Below are 21,405 nucleotides of genomic sequence, written 5' to 3' on the forward strand. Positions count from 1 at the left end.
GGTTTACATAAATCTGCAAGCTGGAGATTATTTTAATCACCATGACTTTTCTAGTATAACAATGTTTTCAAATAGATAGGGGAATTCCATTAAGAAGGAACAGAGGGATCTTCAGTGAAATTTGAGAGAGCTGTGGACCCTTCCTCTCCATTCTCCTTTTGGCCTGTTCATCTGTCCACTTCTTTACAGTTTAACAGCTTCAGAAATCTTAATTTGTATTGCACAGTGGCATCTGGAATTAGATGACTGGTAATTAGAATCCATACTAGCCTAAGAATTTAAAAATTAAAAACAAAAAACAAAAAAGATTCCACTTCTTGCCCTGCCAGAAAATACTGTATGTTTCCGGGCAGTCACTTTACCTGCTTGAGTCTCAGGTTCTTCAGCTACAATGTGGGAATAATACCTCCCCTACCTCCTCCTAGGGTTATAGGGAAAAGCATTTTATAATCTTGGGAAATGTACACAAATGTAAGACACCATTAGGTTAAGCTTCTACCTTTAAAGTGTACTGTGTCCTGTGTAATAGAAATGTATATTATAGATGATGGTGGATTAACGAAATGAAGGAAGTAACTCAAGAATGTGATATTTCAATGTGAACTTATTCTTACTGCTTCAAAATACAATTTACGTTTCTGTGCCCTACATTTAGATTTATTTTTTATATCTTGCTGGTTCCCACACTGTTCTACTTTGTTATTTTATTCCTCCCCCATGTATAAGGGCAAAGAGTTGGAACTCTCCCTGTTCGGCTTGCAACCTGTTTTAATGACTAGGCTGGAACAAGGGTGACTTAGTGAACTCACCTCCTACCAACTCATTAGTGCCACGAGGGCCTCAGATGTTTCCTATTACATGTGAAATGCTGTGGGAAAGCAAAAGCTCAGGTCCTTCTACTCTTCTTCATGTGACCTGCTGAGCAAGTCCTATTGAATGTGTCCTAAATCTCTTTCAAATTAGTCCTTTAGTACAAAACAGAATATGTTTGCTCCTCAGTCACAGAAGTATCCAGCTAACTGGACTCTTCTCATGATCATGTGCTCCCACCCCCTCCCATCCTGCCTACCCATGCTCTCAACTTCACTCACTCATGCTGGAGTCATCTTGACAAAATCTAAATCTGCACACCTCAATTTCCTGCTTAAACCTTGGATGGCACCCGGTCCCCCAGAGAAAACTCCTGTATTGTCTAGAGATGACAAATGAGGTTCTCTCGATGTGGTGCCTGTTCACCTCTCCATCTCCACGCACATTTGTGCTCAGCAATGCTGAACTGTCATCCCCAGTCCCCAAATACAACTTTACACACTTTTGAAAGTTCCGTGCTCTTTTATGATTCCTTCCAACTATAGTTGCCCTTCCTTTACTATTTTCTATCTGGAAAATTCCTATTTGTCCTTTAAAACTGTTCCAGAGTCACCCTCTCTTTGATGCTCCTTTCAGAGAAACTAGCAGAGTGTCTGAAAAATTATAGCTACATTGTAAATATTTCTTAAGAAAAGTAAAACAAAGCACATCCTGTATAATTCGTGGGACTGAGCTCTAGTGTAAAAAACAAAACAAAACATGGGGCTCATCACTTATTTATCACTGTTAGTTTTTTTAGGTCTTGCCATTTATGTAATCTTATGGTAAATGCCAAGATTGGAAGCATCCTGTCTCCATGAAGGAGCAACAGAAACTGACCAAATTAGGCCTGTTGGTGAGCCACACACCTTGTGACACTGTATTATCAGAGATGGGTTATTTTCCCCTTCATCTCCTCCTACAACTTTGGGCAGCTCTAGATGTACTGAAATTCATAAAAAGCCGCGTTTGACAAATTCAGAAGCAAAACTGTTCTGTGAAAACACTTTCTCCTTCCTCTACTGAAAGTGTCGCTCTTCTCTTTTTCTAAAGCCACGAGCCTGTGGTCAGGCATTATCTGTCTCAAGTCTTGCTGATCAGAGTTAAATTGGAAACTAAGGTGCCCACAGTGATGCTTCTCGCCTATTGGGATTCATGAGCTTACTTTGTCCATGAGTCCCAATACTGAATCAGTGTAAGCTGTAAATTACATGCCCCCCTTTCTCACTAGTATGGCTGTGATCAATGGGTAATAAATGAGTATTCTCAATTTTACCTAAAAGTGCTGCTTCCCAAGAAACTCTGGGGTAAAATGAGAAGTGTATAATTTTTCCTTTTATATTTATAATTATAGTCCATGCTTTCTATTATTTCATACCACTGAGTTTTTTCCTTCTTTTCCTTATAAGGTACACATTTTACTTAGAGGTGAGAATTAATACCTATTGCATAACTAATGATGGTTCTTTTAAGAGTTAATTAACTAAAACACGTGATGAATAGACTAAAAGGTAACATCAATGTAGTTTGCATTTTTTCAACTTGTTTCATAAAACAAGATTTTGCTTTAAAATGCATGGTCCTAGATTATAATAGATATAAATTAGCTTTTCTTACTTCAAATAATTAATTTCCAAAACTAGTACAAATTGAATTTCACCCTTCAATGAATCAGTTTTCAGAAATATAATTGAAAGTCCATTTCATGGAATGCACACTTAGCTCTTATTTTTATTTCTTTTTCTTTTTTTATTGTTGCACCAATTTTCTTCTTTCTTCTTTTTTTTTCTCTTTTATCTATTATTTCAATAAATATACAAAGCATTTGTTGATTGGATTTTGCTAGGCACTGTGAAGAATTTAAAACTGAGATTGCTGCCCTCAAAGCCTTGAAGGGAGACGCTGAAAAAGTTAACTAGAAAGAGATGTTACAAACGGAACCAAACGAGTAGTACAGGCAGCAGGAGCTGGGAGTTCAGAAGCCAGGCTCTGCCTCTCTGACATCTTCAGTCAGAGCCTTCCAACCTGCCACCCTTTGTGATTTATTTTTAATGCTTTTGTAAAATCGTGTTCCAACATATAGACAGACGCAGGAATATATCATTGGTCCTTTCCCCTTCTCCTTTGACTCTACTTCTGATCCTCTTGAAATAAAAAGGGGAGCTATATCCGGACTATTTTGTGAATGTCAGATTCTTACCTACCCTCTTCCTCTGGAATAAAGGAGATGGGATTATGTAAATCAGGAAGAGCATGTTTTTCTCCAGATCTCTATATATCAACCATACCTGCACAATTAAAATCTTATAAAAAGAAAGTGTTTAATCGTGTTCCACAGTGAATTGTTACCACAGGTTCATTAATAACTCTCTTTTTTTCCTGATTAGTATTTAACCTGACTTTGGTTATATTACCACCCACTGTGAATGGGTATACACTTTTCTTAACTCTGTAAACCAAGGTTGATCCATGCCCTTCTTTCCTTTTCCTGGCTATAGGCAAATAGTCTTTGACTCATAAATGGAACTAGGAAAGCTGTTTGACCAATCTGACTGACATCAAGTGGTTTTCACCACCAGTTTCTTCTTTTACCATTGAATGAGTTATTTTGTGCACAGCACTATTACCTTTTGAGCAGTCTTCTGCATGTAGTTCTGTTAAATGTATCCCCAGATAATCAGCCTCTCTCACATTCACATACCCTTCTTTCTACATCTACAGCTATAATGACCTCATGGCGCTTTTATTTCTTTTATGCTTTTGTATCTTCTCCACTGGAATGTAAGCACTTTGAAGGCAGGAGCTATGACTTACTTGATCACTGTTTTATACTCAGGGCTTCATTTGGTGTCTGGAGAATAGAAGCTATCAATAAAGATTTGTTAAGCTCAGTGTTTATTGAAAGGCATAGTAAGACAAGAAGGCTTAGAGGAAAGGAACTAAACCCAGCCAATCAGAGAGAATTAGGAGGGATTTTAGAGGAATATACACCTAAATTGAGACCTGAAGGGTAATTACAAGTTAACTAAGCATAGGGAGAGGACAATCCAGACCAAAGAAAAAATATAGTGTGGACAGAGAACTATATTTGAGAAAGAGCAGGTCCATGGAAAGGCAGGCAAAAATATCAGCTGTACCTTATATTTACCATGCCCAAGAATCAAAACACAATGGGATAAATTTAAATGTATACATATATGTGTATATGAGAGATGAAACTTTAGTATTTAAAAGTTTAATTAGATATACTAAAAAATCAACTCCATCAACCTGTAAAACCCTTAATATTTAGCCCAAGTCCTCTATCAAACTAAGAATATTTCCATTAACTTTCTCATTATTTTTCTTCTCAAATCAACTTCTAATTTTTTTTGTAACTTTTTACATTCTCTGTTTTAACTATTGGTATTTTTTAAGATAGTTCCACTGCAGACAGTATGTTTATTTAAGCCAAGGGATGTGAACCTAACCACCTTGCATAAAATTGTATATAGAAAACTGTTGCAGGTTCTAAACACTCAACTTAGAAGTGAACTTTTAGAAAATCACCTGCTTCTAAATTGAGGTTTTGAGTGCACAAGGGACAATTTGCAGCAGAACGTGATGAAAGCATACCAATCTTGGAGTCCAAACAGTTATGCCACTTACTTCACTAAGTTCATGAAACTCTCTGTCTCATCATTTGTTTAATGGGATGCATTATATCTGCTTTATAGTCTTTGTAGGAATTCCCAAAGTTAAAACATGAGCTCTATCTATGTAAAAATGAATGACCTAACAGACTAGAGAGGGCTGTACCTAGTTAAAACACAAGAAAATCTGCTATTGTGGATATGTTTGTGTTAGAAAATTAAAAATTTGCCTGGCCGGTGTGGCTCAGTGGTTGAGCATGGACCCATGTACCAAGAGGTCATGGGTTTGATTCCTGGTCAGGGCACATGCTCAGGTTGTGGGCCTGATCTCCAACGGGGGGCATGCAGGAGGCGGCCAATCAATGTTCTCTCTCATCAGTGTTTCTATCTCCCTCTTCCTTCCTCTCTCTCTAAAATCAAAAAATAAAAAATAAATAAATAAGAAAATAAAAAATTTATACCCCTTGAAACAAATACAAACAGCTTTATATATAGGAAAATATGTATAGCAATTTAAGTTAGTAAAAGGACAAGTACTATTTTGAAATACACAGTATTAGTTGTCTGTATTTATGGCATAACTACAGCAAGTGTGTTTACATGGAAATGGCTGTTTGCCTCATTAGCAGGAGGATAATACACATTATCCCTATTTTGTCTCGTAGAATGATTGAAGATAGTGGGAAAAGAGGAAATACCATGGCAGAAAGAAGACAGCTGTTTGCAGAGATGAGTAAGTATGGAACTTTTAAGACCCTACAGTATCCATTGAATACACATGAAATCCTATGACTTGTGTAGTTTTATTTAAAATCCTAAGTTTCTTGCATAAAATGTAAATTTGGGCATTTTTGCTTCCTATAAAGTAAAAGTTAAATTAGTGAAGAATCATAATTTGTTAAAGCACTGTATATTTTACAGGAAGGAAAAGTGTCATGGACCTAAATGTATGTATACACACACAAACACACTTTATAAACACTATTTAGTGTTGGCATTAAGACAATCTATTAAACTTTAAAGTCTGTGTCCATCTCTCTACACTATGTCAGTATCCAGTATATTGTAGGCACTAATAACAATGAAAGGAATCATTGACTATCTTACCTACAAAATGATATTATATGTTTATATGGGAAAGAGGAGTCAGGCATGATTACCAGATCAAACTATAAGCTGTCATTTAGACTCATGCAGAGGGGAAGAATCTGCCATACAAACCAGTTTCTAAAAAATGAAAAATTAAACAAAAGTTTTTTAAAAATCTCAGAGGTCACCCTGCTATGGAAGAGAAACCAAACCAAGATTCATCTAGTGGAGAACCCATAAAATAAAGGCCATTGGTTTATGTAAATACATGGTTGCTGTGTAAATAATTGGTTGTTAGTGTATCCTTAATAGGCCAAGTTTCTTATTCATAAGAAAGAACTTGACATTGGTAGAAAAACACACATCTCAAATTAAATATTATAAAAAAAAAAAAAAAAAAAAAGTACAATTCTCTTGTCTTTTTATCTCTTCTTCCCTGCCTAAGGAATGAGGATGAGCAGAAGAGAGTTGTAATCCTCATTCTCTGAGAAGGCAGTAGACAAAATTAAGTTTCTACTGAAGATTGAAACTGATTGGCAAGAATGAGGTTCAGAGCAGATAAAAGAAAGTCCCAAATAATAAGATTCGTATTTTCCTTTATCTTTTCCCACTAATCTGGTGACACCAAGACAGTGTTAGAACTAACAAAAAGGAAAGAAAATTAAAATTGATGTGGAGAATCTCAATCATGCTCCTAGATTTTTCACTTCTAGAAACATGTCTAAAGTGCCTGTGAGTGTTTCAGCCATGACCTTCCAATTTCCTAGGCCATGTTTGGTACTGTATCTTCATTTCTGGCATGGCTGGTCACTTGGAATTATGACCTTGTTGACACAAATCTAACAGTGCAAGAAACCTGCCCATCTAAACAAAATATAAAGCAGCACAAATATCCTCCCATTTCATAGGTTCTTAGACTGAAAAGGCAAGAGTCATGTACATCATGGGCAAGTGTTTTGACAAAAAAAATAATAATAATAATATTTAACATAAAAAGCAGTAAAGTCTTAGGGGAAATGTTTGAATTTACCATTGTTACACTAAAGATAATATTAACTAACACACGGTAAGAATTATAAATGTGTGACTATTTAATGATTTTTAAAATACTTACCTGAGTTTAGGTACATTATCCCTGGTGCATTGCCTAGCATAGGTATGGCACACATGTCTTTTGAATTAAACTTATCCAACTCAAATAAAGATCAATATAAGTTTTATAGTCATAGAAAGAGAGAACCTAAATTTTTCAAGTTAGACAGACTTGGGAAAATTGTGCATTTATTTTCCAAATTATAACTTTTTCTTTTATAGAAACTTCTCAGGGTTGTCATGAGCTTTATTAGATTATATTATGAGTTCTCCTTGTTAGTGAATAGTTTTAAAAGACATATAAATATGTGTCTTTCTTCCTTGAGTATGCTAAATAATAGACTCAGATGTTGGCCTAAAACAGGTAAACACATCTGATCTTAACAATCCATTAGTGAGCATCATATTTATATCAACACTAAGTAGGACATGTCCACAGTATTAAGTAGGATTCTGCCAGATAAAACAATTGGCTGATTTGAAAGGGAGGAATTGATTTTGATAGGCAGACTGTCACACAAATGAGAAAAGTAGTCTCATTGAGAATGTGTTAAATAGTTGAAAAATTTGGGGGTTATCTCAGCTTTGTCAGCAGGACACCAAAAAAAAAAAAGACAAACTATTATCAGAGAAGACTAACATGGAGACTTGGAAAGTAACTTCTTACAACAATTCTGATGTCTAGAGAAGGAACTAAAAAGAAAGAGGAACTTGTAAGTCTGGTCAGCTAAGTATTATCTAGAAATATTTTTTTAAACAGCAGAAGAAAGTGCAGAAAAGATTTTTTGTTTTGGAAATTAACATGTCAGATGTCAAAGAACAATTGCATGTGAAGAATTTAAGAAGGCAAAGGAAGAATTTATTCAAGGCTATTGCAACAAGGGAAAGAGACCACTAGAACGAAAGGCAGGAGAGTTTTTGAGGACTGGAATGAGCTACTGTAAAAGTACAGAAGTAGATTAGTGGGGAAGTTGGTCAATTGTGTTTGTTAATTGTCACAATTAGGTAGTTAGGCTTCTACCCTCCCACAGAGATTGGGAGAGCTCTTTCAATGATTACCTCTCAAAGGGATGGTTCCCAGGTTCTTGAGAAGGATATTCCTGGGCTATAAAACTGGCCAGAGCTGGGAGATTTATATCTCCATGGGGAAGATAAAGAATATACAATGCAAAGTTTTCTAAAGCAAATGCTCTAAGAAAAGAGAGGTCAGAGGCCTATAGTGAGGAAGAATACTGACTAAAATTTAGTCAAACTGGGTCTTACACTAAGGCATATTGACTTTACAAAGGCCAAGAACAGAAAATAACAATAAGAAGAACAACTAATAAGAAATTTTGGCAGATTCAGGTGATTGCAGCACATGTACATGAAACATCTACTCTGAACTCATGACCACAAAGCAGAAAGTAGAAAGAAATTGCAAAGAAATGAAATTAAGAGTAACATGCCCAACCAATATGGCTCAGTGGTTGAGCATTGACCCCTGCACCAAGAGGTCGCCGGTTTGATACCCGGTTAGGGCACATGCCCAGGTTGTGGGACTGATCCCCAGTCGGGGGCATGCAGGAGGTGGCCAGTCGATGTTCTCGTTCATCAGTGTTTCTATCTCTCCTTCTCCCTTCCTCTCTTTCTAATACATAAAGAAAAAAAAATTTAAGAGTAACTTGAACTCACAGATAAGCAAAAATGAATAGCCTTATATATAAAACAACCACCCCAGCAACTCCATGGCCACCTCCTTTGATTAAAGAAATTTTGGGCAATTTGCCCTTAAACTAACAAGTGCCTTCAGTATAATGCCTAATAATCAGTTTATCTAGTACCTTAGATTAAAGCTAAAAAGACTGGTTCAATGGAAATGTCATTTTCACCTTGGCCTTTCCAGTCATTGAATAAGTTTATCAGCTCAAACAAGTTTATCACACTGGATTTTAGCAGAATAGTTTGTTTTTGGAATTAAACTCACCTTCTCTGTTTTCCTGGTCTCAGAGCACATTTACTCTGCCTTGTATGACATGTGCTTGTGACCACACCCATGTCACCCACTATCATGAACTCCTTTGTAGGGACAGACCCTAGACATTTACCTTCGAATCCATTCACTTTGACGCTGAATCAGTGTTGGTTTAAAATCTCTGGGGCACAGGTTAGGTAGGTTTTAATGAGAGTAAACTGATTGGAAAACATTCTTTTAGAACTTGGAAGGCTACCTAACAGAAGGAAAAAGGTATCGGGGAGAAAGCAGAGTGGCCTCTAAGTGAAGGAGGGACCAGAAATCAAAGGGAGGTACATGTAGGCACTCAACAAACACTGTTGAATTGTTTGAAGGCAGTATTTCTTCAGAATGTTCACTACAGTCAGCAGGTAAACAGTTAGATGGAACCCAGAGCATGATTTTGCAATGCACATTATGAGTTTGAGGAAAACTGATTTCAAAAATTCAGAAAAATGACACAAATGATCCCACTACTCTAGGTCACAGTGAATACAGGGACTATATTTACTAACTTCATCTCATGCTTTTCAGCCTCTTTAAGATGTTAACACCATGGGTCACCATCCTGCAAATTGTCTTTTGTCACCACCACCCTAGCCTGGTCCCCTGCTTTTTCTGACCACTCTACTTCTTTTTTTCTTTCTCTTAGTACCCCTGAAGTCAGATTTTACCAAAGTTTTGTTCTTGACCAATTCTTTTCATATACAATTTGATTTTTTCTCTCAAGGCTTCACCATTATTGTTATGGCTCTAAGTGTCCAGGAATTTCTTCAAAAATACCTCCCACATTCTCATGAACCATTTTATCCAGAATAGTCATGGTATAAACACAATGTCCCCTCTAGCCTTGTCTCCTCACAGTCAAAGTTTATACTGATGAAGCCACTTAAGGTGGGCTCACCATTAACTCCATTAATAGTGCCCAGCACAAAAAAAGTCAATGTTCCTGCCAAGGGTTTGGCTATCCAGTGTTTTTAAAGTCGTGAAGTCCTTGAACAACTACCAAACAGCGAGGCACTGTTGAGAAGTTGGGAGGAAGTTGCTGTTCCCAGCTGTATGCCCCATTCTGTCACATAGAATGTGGAATAGACTTACTTGTGCACACAGTCTCCTCTTGGAAAAATATTTCTACTCTTGGCTCAGTCAAGACACGTGGTAACATTTTATATGTTTGTTAATAATTCCTGGAATGTATCCCATAGTCAGGACTTCCATATCTAATATCCAACTACCACTGGATAGCTCCACTTGGACATCCCACAAGCAACTCAAACTCTTTAAGCCCAAAATTGAACTCTTTGTTTTCACTCACCCTCAAACTTGTTTCTCCCTTTTGTACCTTAGTTGAGGGAATGCTACCCATCCCACCATCCCATTGAGTTGTCTAAGGTAGAAATTTAAGCATTATCTTTGACCCCAAACTTCTTTAAATCTCAATCTCTCTCTCTTTCTCTCTCTCTCTCTCTCTCTCTCTCTCTCTCTCTCTCTCTCTCAAAGAGAGAGAAAGAGAGGCACATCCAGTCAATCATCAAGCATGGAAAAGAGTTCAGATACAGGGTTCAGAGGATTCATCTGTATTCTGTAAATATTTGTTGAGTGAATTTTTTAAATGAATGAATTTTTTTAAATGAATGAAATATTTAGGAATCTGAATGACTATATGAAAGGGTTTATAATGAGCTAACAAACATAGAAGGCAAAACATACATGATTTGTGTTAAACTGTTTAGAGTGTAATGAACCTAAAGCCAAAAATTAGGTAAGACTGAATGGTTGGTGGGATGGATGGTAGATGGATGAATGGAAGGAAAGAAAGAAGGTAGGAAGAAGGGAGAAAGGAGGAAGAGAGTGAGGAAAGAATGGACATAGGTGGAAAGTGAAGAGGAAAAAATCTTGAAAAGAAGAGCTAAAGAAAAAAGGAGAAGAAGACTTTCACGAGATAACAGTGTAATTGGAATAACTTAACTCAATGATTTTCAACCTGTGTGCAGTGGCAGGCACATTGATGTGCAGCAAGAATTTATAGAACACACGGTACCTGGCTATTTAGTCAGGGGCACTGACCTCTTTTCACTTAGATTGTCAAATTAAAAAATGACAACAACCAACACAACAATAGCCATCCAATGTAAATGAATCAAAATTATACCTATTTTTTTCAGATCAACAAAAAATATAAAATTTTTAGTACACCACAGAATTTTAGTAATTAGTTTAGTTTATGTATGCCATGAGATGAAAAAAGTTGAAAGTTGCAGTCTTAACTGTATCTTTGCCTTCATCTTTATCACTTTCTTCCAACTATAACATGGATATGAGAGGTTTGAGGAGATGGTGCAAGCACATCAAAATGCCTTAAATGATTAGCTTTAAATTTTTATTATGAAAAGTTTCAAATGTATATCAAAGTATAGAGAGAAGAATTCCTCTCTACCCTTAATTATTAACCCTCAACCCTCACTGTATTACTCTGGAGCAAATCTCAGATGTTATTTAAATGAGTTGAGCCTTCATGTCTTAAAGAATTATATACCAGTGATATAATAATAATGGGGGAAAAACATTACCCATGATTTTGAAAAATAACAAAGAGAACATTGCAAAAAATAAAAGATAAAAAAAGGCTGTCCTCATTTTTTATTAAAGAGGGAGAATATAGATTCTTGAGAGTCTGGAGGATGAATTTGATGTAGGTTTCATGATAAAATGGATTTCTTCCAGATCATGAACAAAAGATAGTGGTAACACTAGACAGTTCAATATGCTAAGAACAAGGATTGCTCTAGTGACTTCACTTCATTATTCATTTATTCAAATTTAATCTTTTTTTTATAGAGGAATTGAGTTAATTTCCCTTTTTAATAAGGCTACTAGACTGTTAACTCAGGGAAAGTATCTAACAAAGATACTAACAAAGTCTCTTAGATTATGCATGTCTTAGAGAAACATGAGCTGGATCATCATGCAGTTAGGTAGATTTACAGGTAGTGTTGTGACCATGTATAAGGGTAAGTAATGGGCCAGTCAACTTGGAGGATGGCCTGTAGTAGTATTCTGGAAGACTCTTCTGTGGCCCTGTGCAGGACCTTGGTTTTAAGCAATAAATGGGACACAGAAGACATGCACTACTCCCAAGTAGGCTATGAATTTATAGACTTTCGGGAAGAGACCACATATGTAGAATTGAATCATGTTTATGGCTTATTGGGGCAGAGACAACAACATTTATTTTGAGGAAGAGCCTGCACACCCTATTTCAGGTCAAAGTTTTATATGTGTTTTTGGGTCCCAGAATCCATTATGGATCTTGGCTTGCCACCTACATCGTCTGTGCAAGGTAGTGTGCTGTATATCTGAAAAGCTAATCTTCATCGCTTACCACATCCCTTTTAATATTGAGGCCTTGCATCCTCAGCCAGGAATAACTTACACAAATAGGAAACAATGACAGACTTCCAGACCTCTTCCTGATTCTTACATAAAACAGAGGGTCCATTAAGTCCACATCATGATAGGGCAGGGGGGCAGTCAGTGCACTACCATCCCTAAGTGGCATCTCTACTCCCCTCTTTACTGCCCCTGGAGAGGTGCACCTTTGCCAGATTGCCCCTAGGACCTCTGTGAGAGGAAGGTGCAGAGGAGCCAGGGTTTCTGTTCTCAGAGACTACGATCTTCCTGGAACCCAGAAATGTACCTGTGTGCTGCATCGTAGTCCTTTTATACCTGGGGCTTAAATCATTATTCTTGAAAAACTTACGCAAATAATCTATGTCCCTAATGTCTTCTTCTAAAGGAGTAGTTACAGATATTGAGACTCTGCTGGTTGTTGAGCCAAACACTACAACAATAAAATGACATTCTCATCCAGGGGAAAAGGCAGATTTAGCATTCAGGTATTTCTGATAGTTGCTCTGTCTGGTTGTCCGACAACCTGGAGTATTTATTTTCCAAATAAGCTTCTCAGATTTATAGAGGACCTGAAACTGGGAAGCCCTTTAGAAATGCCAGTGAGAAAATAAATTTTTTTTTAAAAGCAGAAAGGTTAGAAGCATGAGCAAAAACTTCAAACAAACTAACCAGATAAGTATGAAATCCTACCTGTAGCCCCCACCCCAAATAAGCATTTAAATAGAAAAAAAAAAAAAAAACTGACTTAATATAAGTACATGTGATTTTTTTAACTAGCTTCTTAATGAACTACTAGCTTAATTAGAGCCCAAAGAATTAATTGCATTAGTAAGTGTCCTCATCAAAGGTGATAGTAATCGCTTTCTATATATTCTATACAGGTGAAGCAGTGGCTGTGGCCTTTGGGTTAATTTGTATATCTCATTTCAAGGAGATACTAGCCACTCATAGAACAGGATAACTAGAATGGTTGGGGCCTCAAATCCTTGCCTGATGACAATGAGAATAATAATATCTGTGTCCATGTATTGAAACCTTATTGTGTGCCGTGTTCAGTGGTGGACATTGTACTTGAAATAGCTGTGCAGTTGAACTTCTTCGACCTAAAAAGTCAAAAAGGAGCTACCTCCCTAGCTAAATTCTAAACTTGCAATAACAGAGACTTTTGTGCATGATTTTCAGATGGTAATGGAGATGCTAATACTGATAATGATAGCAGCTTCCAAATGTTTTAAAAATAAGTTATCAAGTGCCAGGGATACGAGATTATGGGGCTCCAGAAGGGAAGCTAGGTCAAATGGATTGAAGTTACAGAAAGGCAAGTTAAAGCTCAAATATAAAAATGAAATTTCGGTCACTTGTTGCTCAGAAATGGCACAGAAAGCCTTTTATGGAGGCCCATCTGCTTGCTGTTAAATTCTCACTAGTACCAGTTACCAAGGTTACCAGCTGATACAGTTGATATTACCCAGCTGATACAGTTGATATTACCCCCATTTTACACATGAGGAAATTGGATGCCAGATAAAAACTTGTCAAAGTTCACACAAAAAGTCCATTTATTTTCACTATGTTATAATCGTCCCTATCATTGGAAAGAATCCTACATGGCCATTGGCTAAAATATCTACCTCTTGAGAACATGTTTAAGGGAATTTCTCATTTGGGTGAGGATAAGTCCTTACCTCTTTTATCCTTCAATTGCTCAGTATCAATGAACCTATTAGGTAATAAACTTCTATAAGAATTATTGTCTAATTATCTGCCTTATTAAGCCATGAAGTAATCGGAGAATTGATAGTATTTTTAAAGGACTCTAAAGAGATCAGTTTGGGTCGAGGGAATGCTGAGCACTCTCAGTGAAGGACACTTGCTCATTCATCCTGAGTTTCATTAGAAAAGCACTTAAATGGTCTCCTAATACAATTATTTTCAGACCAGTTTATTTACTTGCTACCCTAACTATTAGATTCTGAAGCATTTATGTAACATTTTTACTGGTGAAGAGAAAGTTCAATACCTGTCAAAATACAGCTATATGCCTTTATAGCTGTCATGAACTATAAATATGGGCTTCAAAAAAGCCAACTATTTAGAAGCAGAGAAGAACTGATATTTGTTGAAAGTCTGCTGTGTCCTAGACACGGTCTAGAAATTAACCCATTAAGAGGAAATTCAGGTTATGTAACAAGCAGCCTATCTGCAGGGGAGAGGTCCTGGGATAGAGTAGTGGGAACTATTGTTGGGTGGATAGAATGGAATTTGCAGAGGAACTTGGATTCTGAGCAGAAGAGCATTCAGACCTGGTGCTGTGGGTATCATAAGCCATGCTGAGATTTCTGAGTGGAATAAACAGGGAAAGCAGCTCAAAAATATAGGGAACATGTTTGTCTTTGTTAGGAAGGAACTGGAAGCCACAGTGTAAGAGTAGTGGTTGTTTTATAGAAAGGAGCCTGCTCTGAGATTGATAGGAAAAATTACAGGTGAGATACTAGTAATAATAGTGAATACTTATATAGCACTTACTGTGTGCCAGGCGGTGTTCTCAGTGCTTTGGGTATAGTCACTCATTTATCCTTACAGCAACCTACGAAGTAAATAGAAGTAGTATCATCATCCCTATCTTCCAGATGAGATAACTAGGACTTCCAAAAGCATGTGGCCTCGGGTCAAGCAGAAAAAATTGCCCAGCATTCAGCATGTGCTCACGTCACAGCCTTGTTCTAACGACCAATGACAGTGCATTTAAAATGATATTTGATTATCTTATTATCTGATATCATCTGGCTCTTTAAGTCACACCTTGAGCGGATTTTTCTCTGAAGTGACAGATTCCACAGGGCTGAGGTTGTTTCTGGGCCCGTGAGCATGGTTGACAATCTGATCTTCAGTGCTGATTACATGTGTTCTCTTCCCCTAGAATCTGAGGGACACAGGAAAGACGTTTTCAAGTCTTAAAGTTATATTTATATTCTTATCAAAACAAAAGTAATTGTATGGGTTATATTTATAGTTGTTTTATTTATAAATAAAACACACATGGCATACCATATGTGTATGTTTCCCCCTCTCCCCAGGGGCTCAAGATCTGGATCGCATCCGACTCTCCACCTACAGAACAGCATGCAAGCTTAGGTTTGTTCAGAAGAAATGCAATTGTAAGTATGCCAGTTGTTTGGATTAATTACCTTCATGAATCCTATAATTTACATTCATTACTTAGTTTATTAAAACTAGGTCTTCTTGCAAGAACTGACAAAAATGTTTACACAACAATGAAAAGAATATTATGGTATACAAATGGTAGCAAGACTATTCCTAATTCTGAAAGCTTAATTACTCTGAATAGCTAAGGTATTCCATCCTGCCATTGGAATTGTTCAAATCTGCATGGATGTTTTCCTTCTTTTCTCCAGCTTTGGTATTGTAAATGCAGTGCCATCAATATGGTCTCCAAGAACTTTATAAAATAGCAAACATTGAGTCCCCCTTATATTTGTGTTTCCTTTACAAATATAGGAAAATATTTATAATCTCCTGGAAAACAATCAAGTTTCTTCTGAAACTAGAAAATTCACCCTTTGTATCAGGTATTAACTATATTTGCCTGCATCAGACAATAGCAAGAGAAGAGACAAAAGTACTTAAAGAAACCAAGCAACTTCCTTCAGCTTTTCCCCACATTTTAAAATATAAGCAGCAAGTTGGATCACTAATCACAGTGAGCAGATGTATGTTCCTGCTGGGTCAGTGCTTCCATCATATTACCCTATTCACTGTCTCTTGGGGGGGAAAAAATAGTACTTTGTTTTAACAACTGACTGCTGTAACACTTCTCATTTTCGAATTAGTATTGGATGCGTTAGAAAATGAAAACCATGTTATCCTGAGTACATACACATAGTTCTTGAATTACTGCCATGAGAATTAGACACTTGGTGAACACAGAAACCAGCCGTGTCCACAGCTCTACCCTCCCAGAGTCTCCAGCAGGCGTTTCTTGGGGCACTCTTTGGGACCTACAGCTGATCGTGACTCTGGGGCTGGGCAGTGTGCATGTGGCCCTCACATGGCCCATCAGCAGATATTCTCCAGCCCAGAACAATGGAGTGGAAGTTTGAGGCAGGAGGAGAATGGAGAAAAAACGTAGGTTTATCAAACATCAAAGACATGTTTTTACTCCTCACAGAAAGCTAACACAATGCTCCCCCCCACCCAGAAGGCAGTGAGAAAAGCATTCTAGGTGGAAGGAATCTGTGGTTGTACTTACAGGCCTGGTGTTACAGGGCAAGGAAATGCACCCACAGAGGCAAAGCTTTCCGTCTGCCTCAACCTCATGACCCATATTTAAACAAAAAGAAGAATCTCTATGTTTTCAGCTATAAAAATGTGATAGGATCCTCTCTTTCTTTTTTTCTTTTTTTTCCCCCTCATTACCATTGGCCCTCAAAATAGAAGGGAGGGGATAAGGAATAGGGATGGGAGTCTGTCTCCTCAAAGCATTGCCAAGCATAGTCTTCCTTAGTCTGCTTTCAGTAGAAGTAGGTAATTTCAAAATGACATTACAAAATGGTAAGGATGGAGAAAAGAGAGAGAGAAGGAAGGAAGGAAGGAAGGAAGGAAGGAAGGAAGGAAGGAAGGAAGGAAGGAGGGAGGGAGGGAGGGAGGGAGGGAGGGAGGGAGGGAGGGAGGGAGGGAGGGAGGGAGGGAAGAGTCTCATAGTTCTTTGTAAACCCTCTACCGACAACGTTACAAAGGGTACACATGTTGACCCTAACTGGGTCCAGCAACCCACAGGCCATACTGCATTCCTCCTGCTCTTTGATGAAGGTCCTTTCTCCTTCTTGGGCATCTCTTTTTCCTCTTCCTATTCTTTTCTGGTGCTCATATTTACCCTACATCCAGAACCACAGCATAGTCATCCTGGTTTTCAAGGAAAAATTACTATCTTGGAAAACAGTGATAGCCCATCCCTGGTGAAAGAGAAGCTTCACACCTGTCCAGTTGCCCTCAGTGTATCCATTCATGTACTTCTTAATTTAGTAAACTTATAATGATCTCCTACTCTATGTTTGACACTGTTAGATACCAGGGACAGAGCTCTGATGGTGAATAAGATGCAGTCCCTAACTTGAGGTTGCCCAAAGTCTAAGTGGGTAGATGGACTATTAAACAGACTTATAAAACAGTGTGGAAGTGTAATGACAAGAATGTGTACAATGTGTTGTGGGAGCACCGAGGAGGCAGTACCCTGACTTGGGTGTGGAGCCGCTGAGAGAAGTTTCCTATACAGGGAGATAACTGGGCTGAGACTTAAAAGAATTGATAGACAGTAAGCTGAAAAGTGTTATTTGCTTTACAATGTGCCTTACAAATTTTATACATTTTAGTATGAGAAAATATATTACATTCTATACAAACTAGACAAAACTAAGGCTCAAGGAAGAAATACAAGCATATGTTGAATGCTGTGCTAAAATGAAACTTCTTTTTCAAATTGTTTCTACGTTGATGCAAATACTATATGTGTTTGCTGAGTTTTCCTTCCTAACAATAAATATAACAATGGTGATACTGAGGTACTTCCAAAATGCCCACACAATTGAGCCGGGCTTATTTTAATCGAAGTTAAAGCCTTTCTTTGGGGAAGATAACCAGGAGTACTGTTTATGTGACATATGTGCATCAATATTAAATACCCCTGTATTAGAAGATCACTATTGGCTACAGTAGAACCTAGCTCAAAATAAATGATGGAGTTTTACTCTACAATAAAAGAAATAAGAAAAAAATTTTCATAGTGTATTCCTAACTACGTTGCTTTATTGGAAATTCTTATGTTTACTTCATAGAAATTGATAGACTTTAACTGAAAATGGGTTGTTTATTTTTAGGTCCAGCCATTATTTACAGGTACAATTTATTTTGTTTGTTACCAGAACTAAACTTAAAAATGATATAATGGAGAAAAAAACATAAAAACTGACACTGGTAAAGTAATCCCCAAGGAAAAAATAAATGTTGTCTGGATATAGCATGGAAAGTATACATTTTATGAGATTTCTTTCTTATCTAAATTTAAGGGTCAGAAGTGTCAGTTAATTCCCCATATTTTCTTCCCCGCAGCCCTTGCCTGGTCTGTTTATGGTGTCCCATCTAAAGCATTGATCCCTATCACTGATATCTATGTTCAATTCCTCTAAAGCAATTCTTGATAGATGCTGAGAATAAATGATCCCCAGTGTTCTGAAAAGACTTTCTATAAGAGGCCAGAAAACTGTGTTTCATAGACTAAGTGAGCCCAGCACCTATTTTTGTATTGACTGTATACTAAGAATAATTTTTACAGATGAAGATTCGTAACCAATTTGAAAAGAGAGGAAGGACACTAATTTGTAACCGCAATTAAGCAAAATGTTTTTCTCACAAAAAGAATTCCAGTCTGTTTATTGATAGACAAGAATTAAAAACATTGTACTCATTTATTGTATTTTTAATTTTATCATCAAAATGTTGTAGAAATGTATTTCCTCTGTTGTTATACACAGGGTGGGGCAAAAGTAGGTTTACAGTTGTGAGTACATAAAACAGTTTATTCTTGTATTATTATTTATTGATTGTTGTATTATTTTCCATACAAACAACTGTAAACCTACTTTTGTCCCATCCTGTACATGCTAACATAATATCTACATAGTATTAATCCATTATATGGTGGTGCCCTATGTCCACAATAAACATTTACCAACCTCTGCTATAAAAGAAGAGTTGGTTTTTATAAGGCAAAATATTCCTTCAACTTTTCTCCTTAGGATTTGTTTTCCAGATCAGCTTCTTTCTCTCACTATTCATCTTTGTAGATGTCATACTCTCCCTCCCCATGCCATGACTAGCACATTCTCTCTAAAAATTAGAGAACAGATTGGCTATTTTATTTTCTAGAAGAAATGGTACAGAATGGAGAATACCGATATATTCCTAATACTCCTCTGTAATCAACAGCCTTCTCTTTAATGTCCAGATTTCCTGGTAACTTTCCACAAAATAAATATCCTATATACCATTTCTAGGCATGTGTGCAAATGGTAACAGTTCAGCCTTGATCTTAAACAAATAACTTTCCTGCTATAACATTATTTCCTCAGTCAGCATTGACATGGTTAATGATCCAGATACCCTGTAATGTCAGCAGATCTTTTTCCAGAAATTACTTTGAAGTCAATGGAATGTAGCTGTAAGTTCATGAACAACAAAAAGCAATAAGAGAAATAAATCAGAAACCTACTCTCTCCTGTCTGACAGTGGAACAAAAGCAAGGAAGCAAGGGGGACTGTCCCCCATACCCACAACTGACATTGCACCATCATTTCGTTCTTCTGGCCACAAGTAGAATTTTCTTTCTATCACTTATATCAATTAAAATTTTGTTTAAAAGGAAAGATGAAAAAGTATATATTTGTATCTGAACTTTTATTTTCTCAAAATATCTGTCCTCTAGTAAATGAAGCATTTGAAGAGTATCCCTCATCCAGATATAATTTAAGGTCAGAATACATGCTTTTGTCTTTAACAGCTCTAAACTTTCAGGATCTCTTATGATCCAGAAATAAAATGCACATACCTTTTTACCCAAAGGTTTCCTGTCACTGCAAAATGAACGCAAGGGAGTGCTATACATGTAGTAAGACCTGAAAAAGTATTCTTCTGTGAATGAATGAATGAGTGAATGAGTGAATGAATGAATGGTCTCCACTAGATTCGTCTTTCACCACCCAGGTGACAAGTCTTATGGATAGGAGTAATCTTCTAGTGTTTCTTAGTAATAAGTACTGCTATCTCAATCATTTTTTTTTTTTTCAAACTAGTGTTCAACCATATTTCTTCTCTCTGCCTCACTTTCAAGTATGTGGATTTTGGGCTGCCTGTATCAGCGTTCTACCATTGCATAACAAATTACCACACACTTAGCAGCTTAAAACAACACACATTTATTATCTTGGTTTCTAGAGGCCAGAAGTCCAACACCGCATGACTGGATTCTCAGCTCAGGGTTTCAGGAGGCTGAAATCAGCATACCGGCTAGGTCTGGGGTTCTCATCTGGCTCTCAGGGTTCTCTTCCACAGCATGGCTGTTGGCAGAATTCATTACCTTGTGGTTGAAGGATTGAGGTTCTTGTTCCTCGCTGACAGGCTACTACTCTCAGTTCCTAGAGGCCACCCACTTTTCTTGCCATGTGGTCCCACAGGCCATTCAGAGCATGGATGTTCCCTGCTTCTTCCAGGTCAGCCAGAGGGTGTTTCTCTGCCTTCCTTCTCTGTGACCAGCCAGAGAAAACTCTACTTTTACAGGATTCGTGTGATTAGGTCAGGCCCACCCAGATAATCCCCTATGTTAAGGTCCACTGATCCTAGGACCTTAATTACATCTGCAGAATTCCTTCACAGCATTACCTGGATCAGGGTTTGATTGAATAACGGAGAGAAGGTAAAATCTTGGGCCAGGAATCTGGGTGGGGAGTGGGAGGCGCATCTTAGAATTCTACCTATTACACTATCCAAAATCTTAGATGTTTCTATTTTCTAGATAATGGCATATAGAACATTGGATGAAAAAATAAAATTTAAAGTAAAAATTTCAGGTAGAGAAATAGATCCCCAAAAAGAAAGTTATTTAAAAGAGAAGTATAGAAGGTGTCTCCCCAAGGAAGAGTCAGACTGTCTCCAGGAAGGGGTTGGACGGATGAGCAGGAATGTTTAGTTAGGGAACTAAAGTGGCAGATGACAAACCCTTGGAGCATAATTGTCTTTGTTTGTATTGCTCCGAATGTTTTTGATACTCATCTTTATTCCTGATGCTGAATCATTCTAGACACTTATTTAGAATAAAGAAAAGTTCATTGCTACAATACAACGTTCCCCAAATGTCCTGTTGGGGAGTTGGTGGCAGCAGAACAAATGCATTCAAGTTTTCTGTCGGGTGATATGGCAGCAAAAAACACACTCTTCTCTGGGTACTTTGGACCTGTGGCACATTGTCTCCCCTTAGTCAGAGCAAACTTCTGCTCTGCCTTTCAGTTGCTCTTATTTTATTTTTTTAATTTTTTTTTATTAATTAATTTTTGTTATAGATGTTTCTCCTTTTTCCCCCACTGATTCCCCCCTCCCCCTCCCTTCCTGCCCTGTCCCCAGTTTGTTGTCCTTGTCCACTGTTCATGCATACATGCATATAAGTTCCGTGGTTTATCTCTCCCCCACCACCCCCTCTTCTGGGGATTGTCAGTCTGTACCCCACTTCCACGTCTCTGGTACTATCCCATTCCTCAGACTGCTAAGTTCATT

The 21,405-nt window shown here is 37.4% G+C and overlaps 1 protein-coding gene across 32 annotated transcripts in view; it reads left to right on the plus strand.

Moving 5' to 3' along the window:
• The window catches only part of DTNA (dystrobrevin alpha), a 366,392-nt gene that overhangs the window by 233,880 nt on the left and 111,107 nt on the right, over positions 1–21,405 (plus strand). For all 32 annotated transcript variants that reach the window (XM_036246103.1, XM_036246104.1, XM_036246100.1 and 29 more), the window contains 2 exons: positions 5,147–5,214; positions 15,144–15,224. In XM_036246103.1, the coding sequence (XP_036101996.1) occupies positions 5,148–5,214; positions 15,144–15,224 (148 nt within the window). In that variant the 5' untranslated portion in view covers position 5,147. The remainder of the gene's footprint in view (positions 1–5,146; positions 5,215–15,143; positions 15,225–21,405) is intronic.

The sequence above is a fragment of the Molossus molossus genome, unplaced genomic scaffold (assembly GCF_014108415.1).
Source record: "Molossus molossus isolate mMolMol1 unplaced genomic scaffold, mMolMol1.p scaffold_m16_p_6, whole genome shotgun sequence".
NCBI classification, from domain to species: Eukaryota; Metazoa; Chordata; class Mammalia; order Chiroptera; family Molossidae; genus Molossus; species Molossus molossus.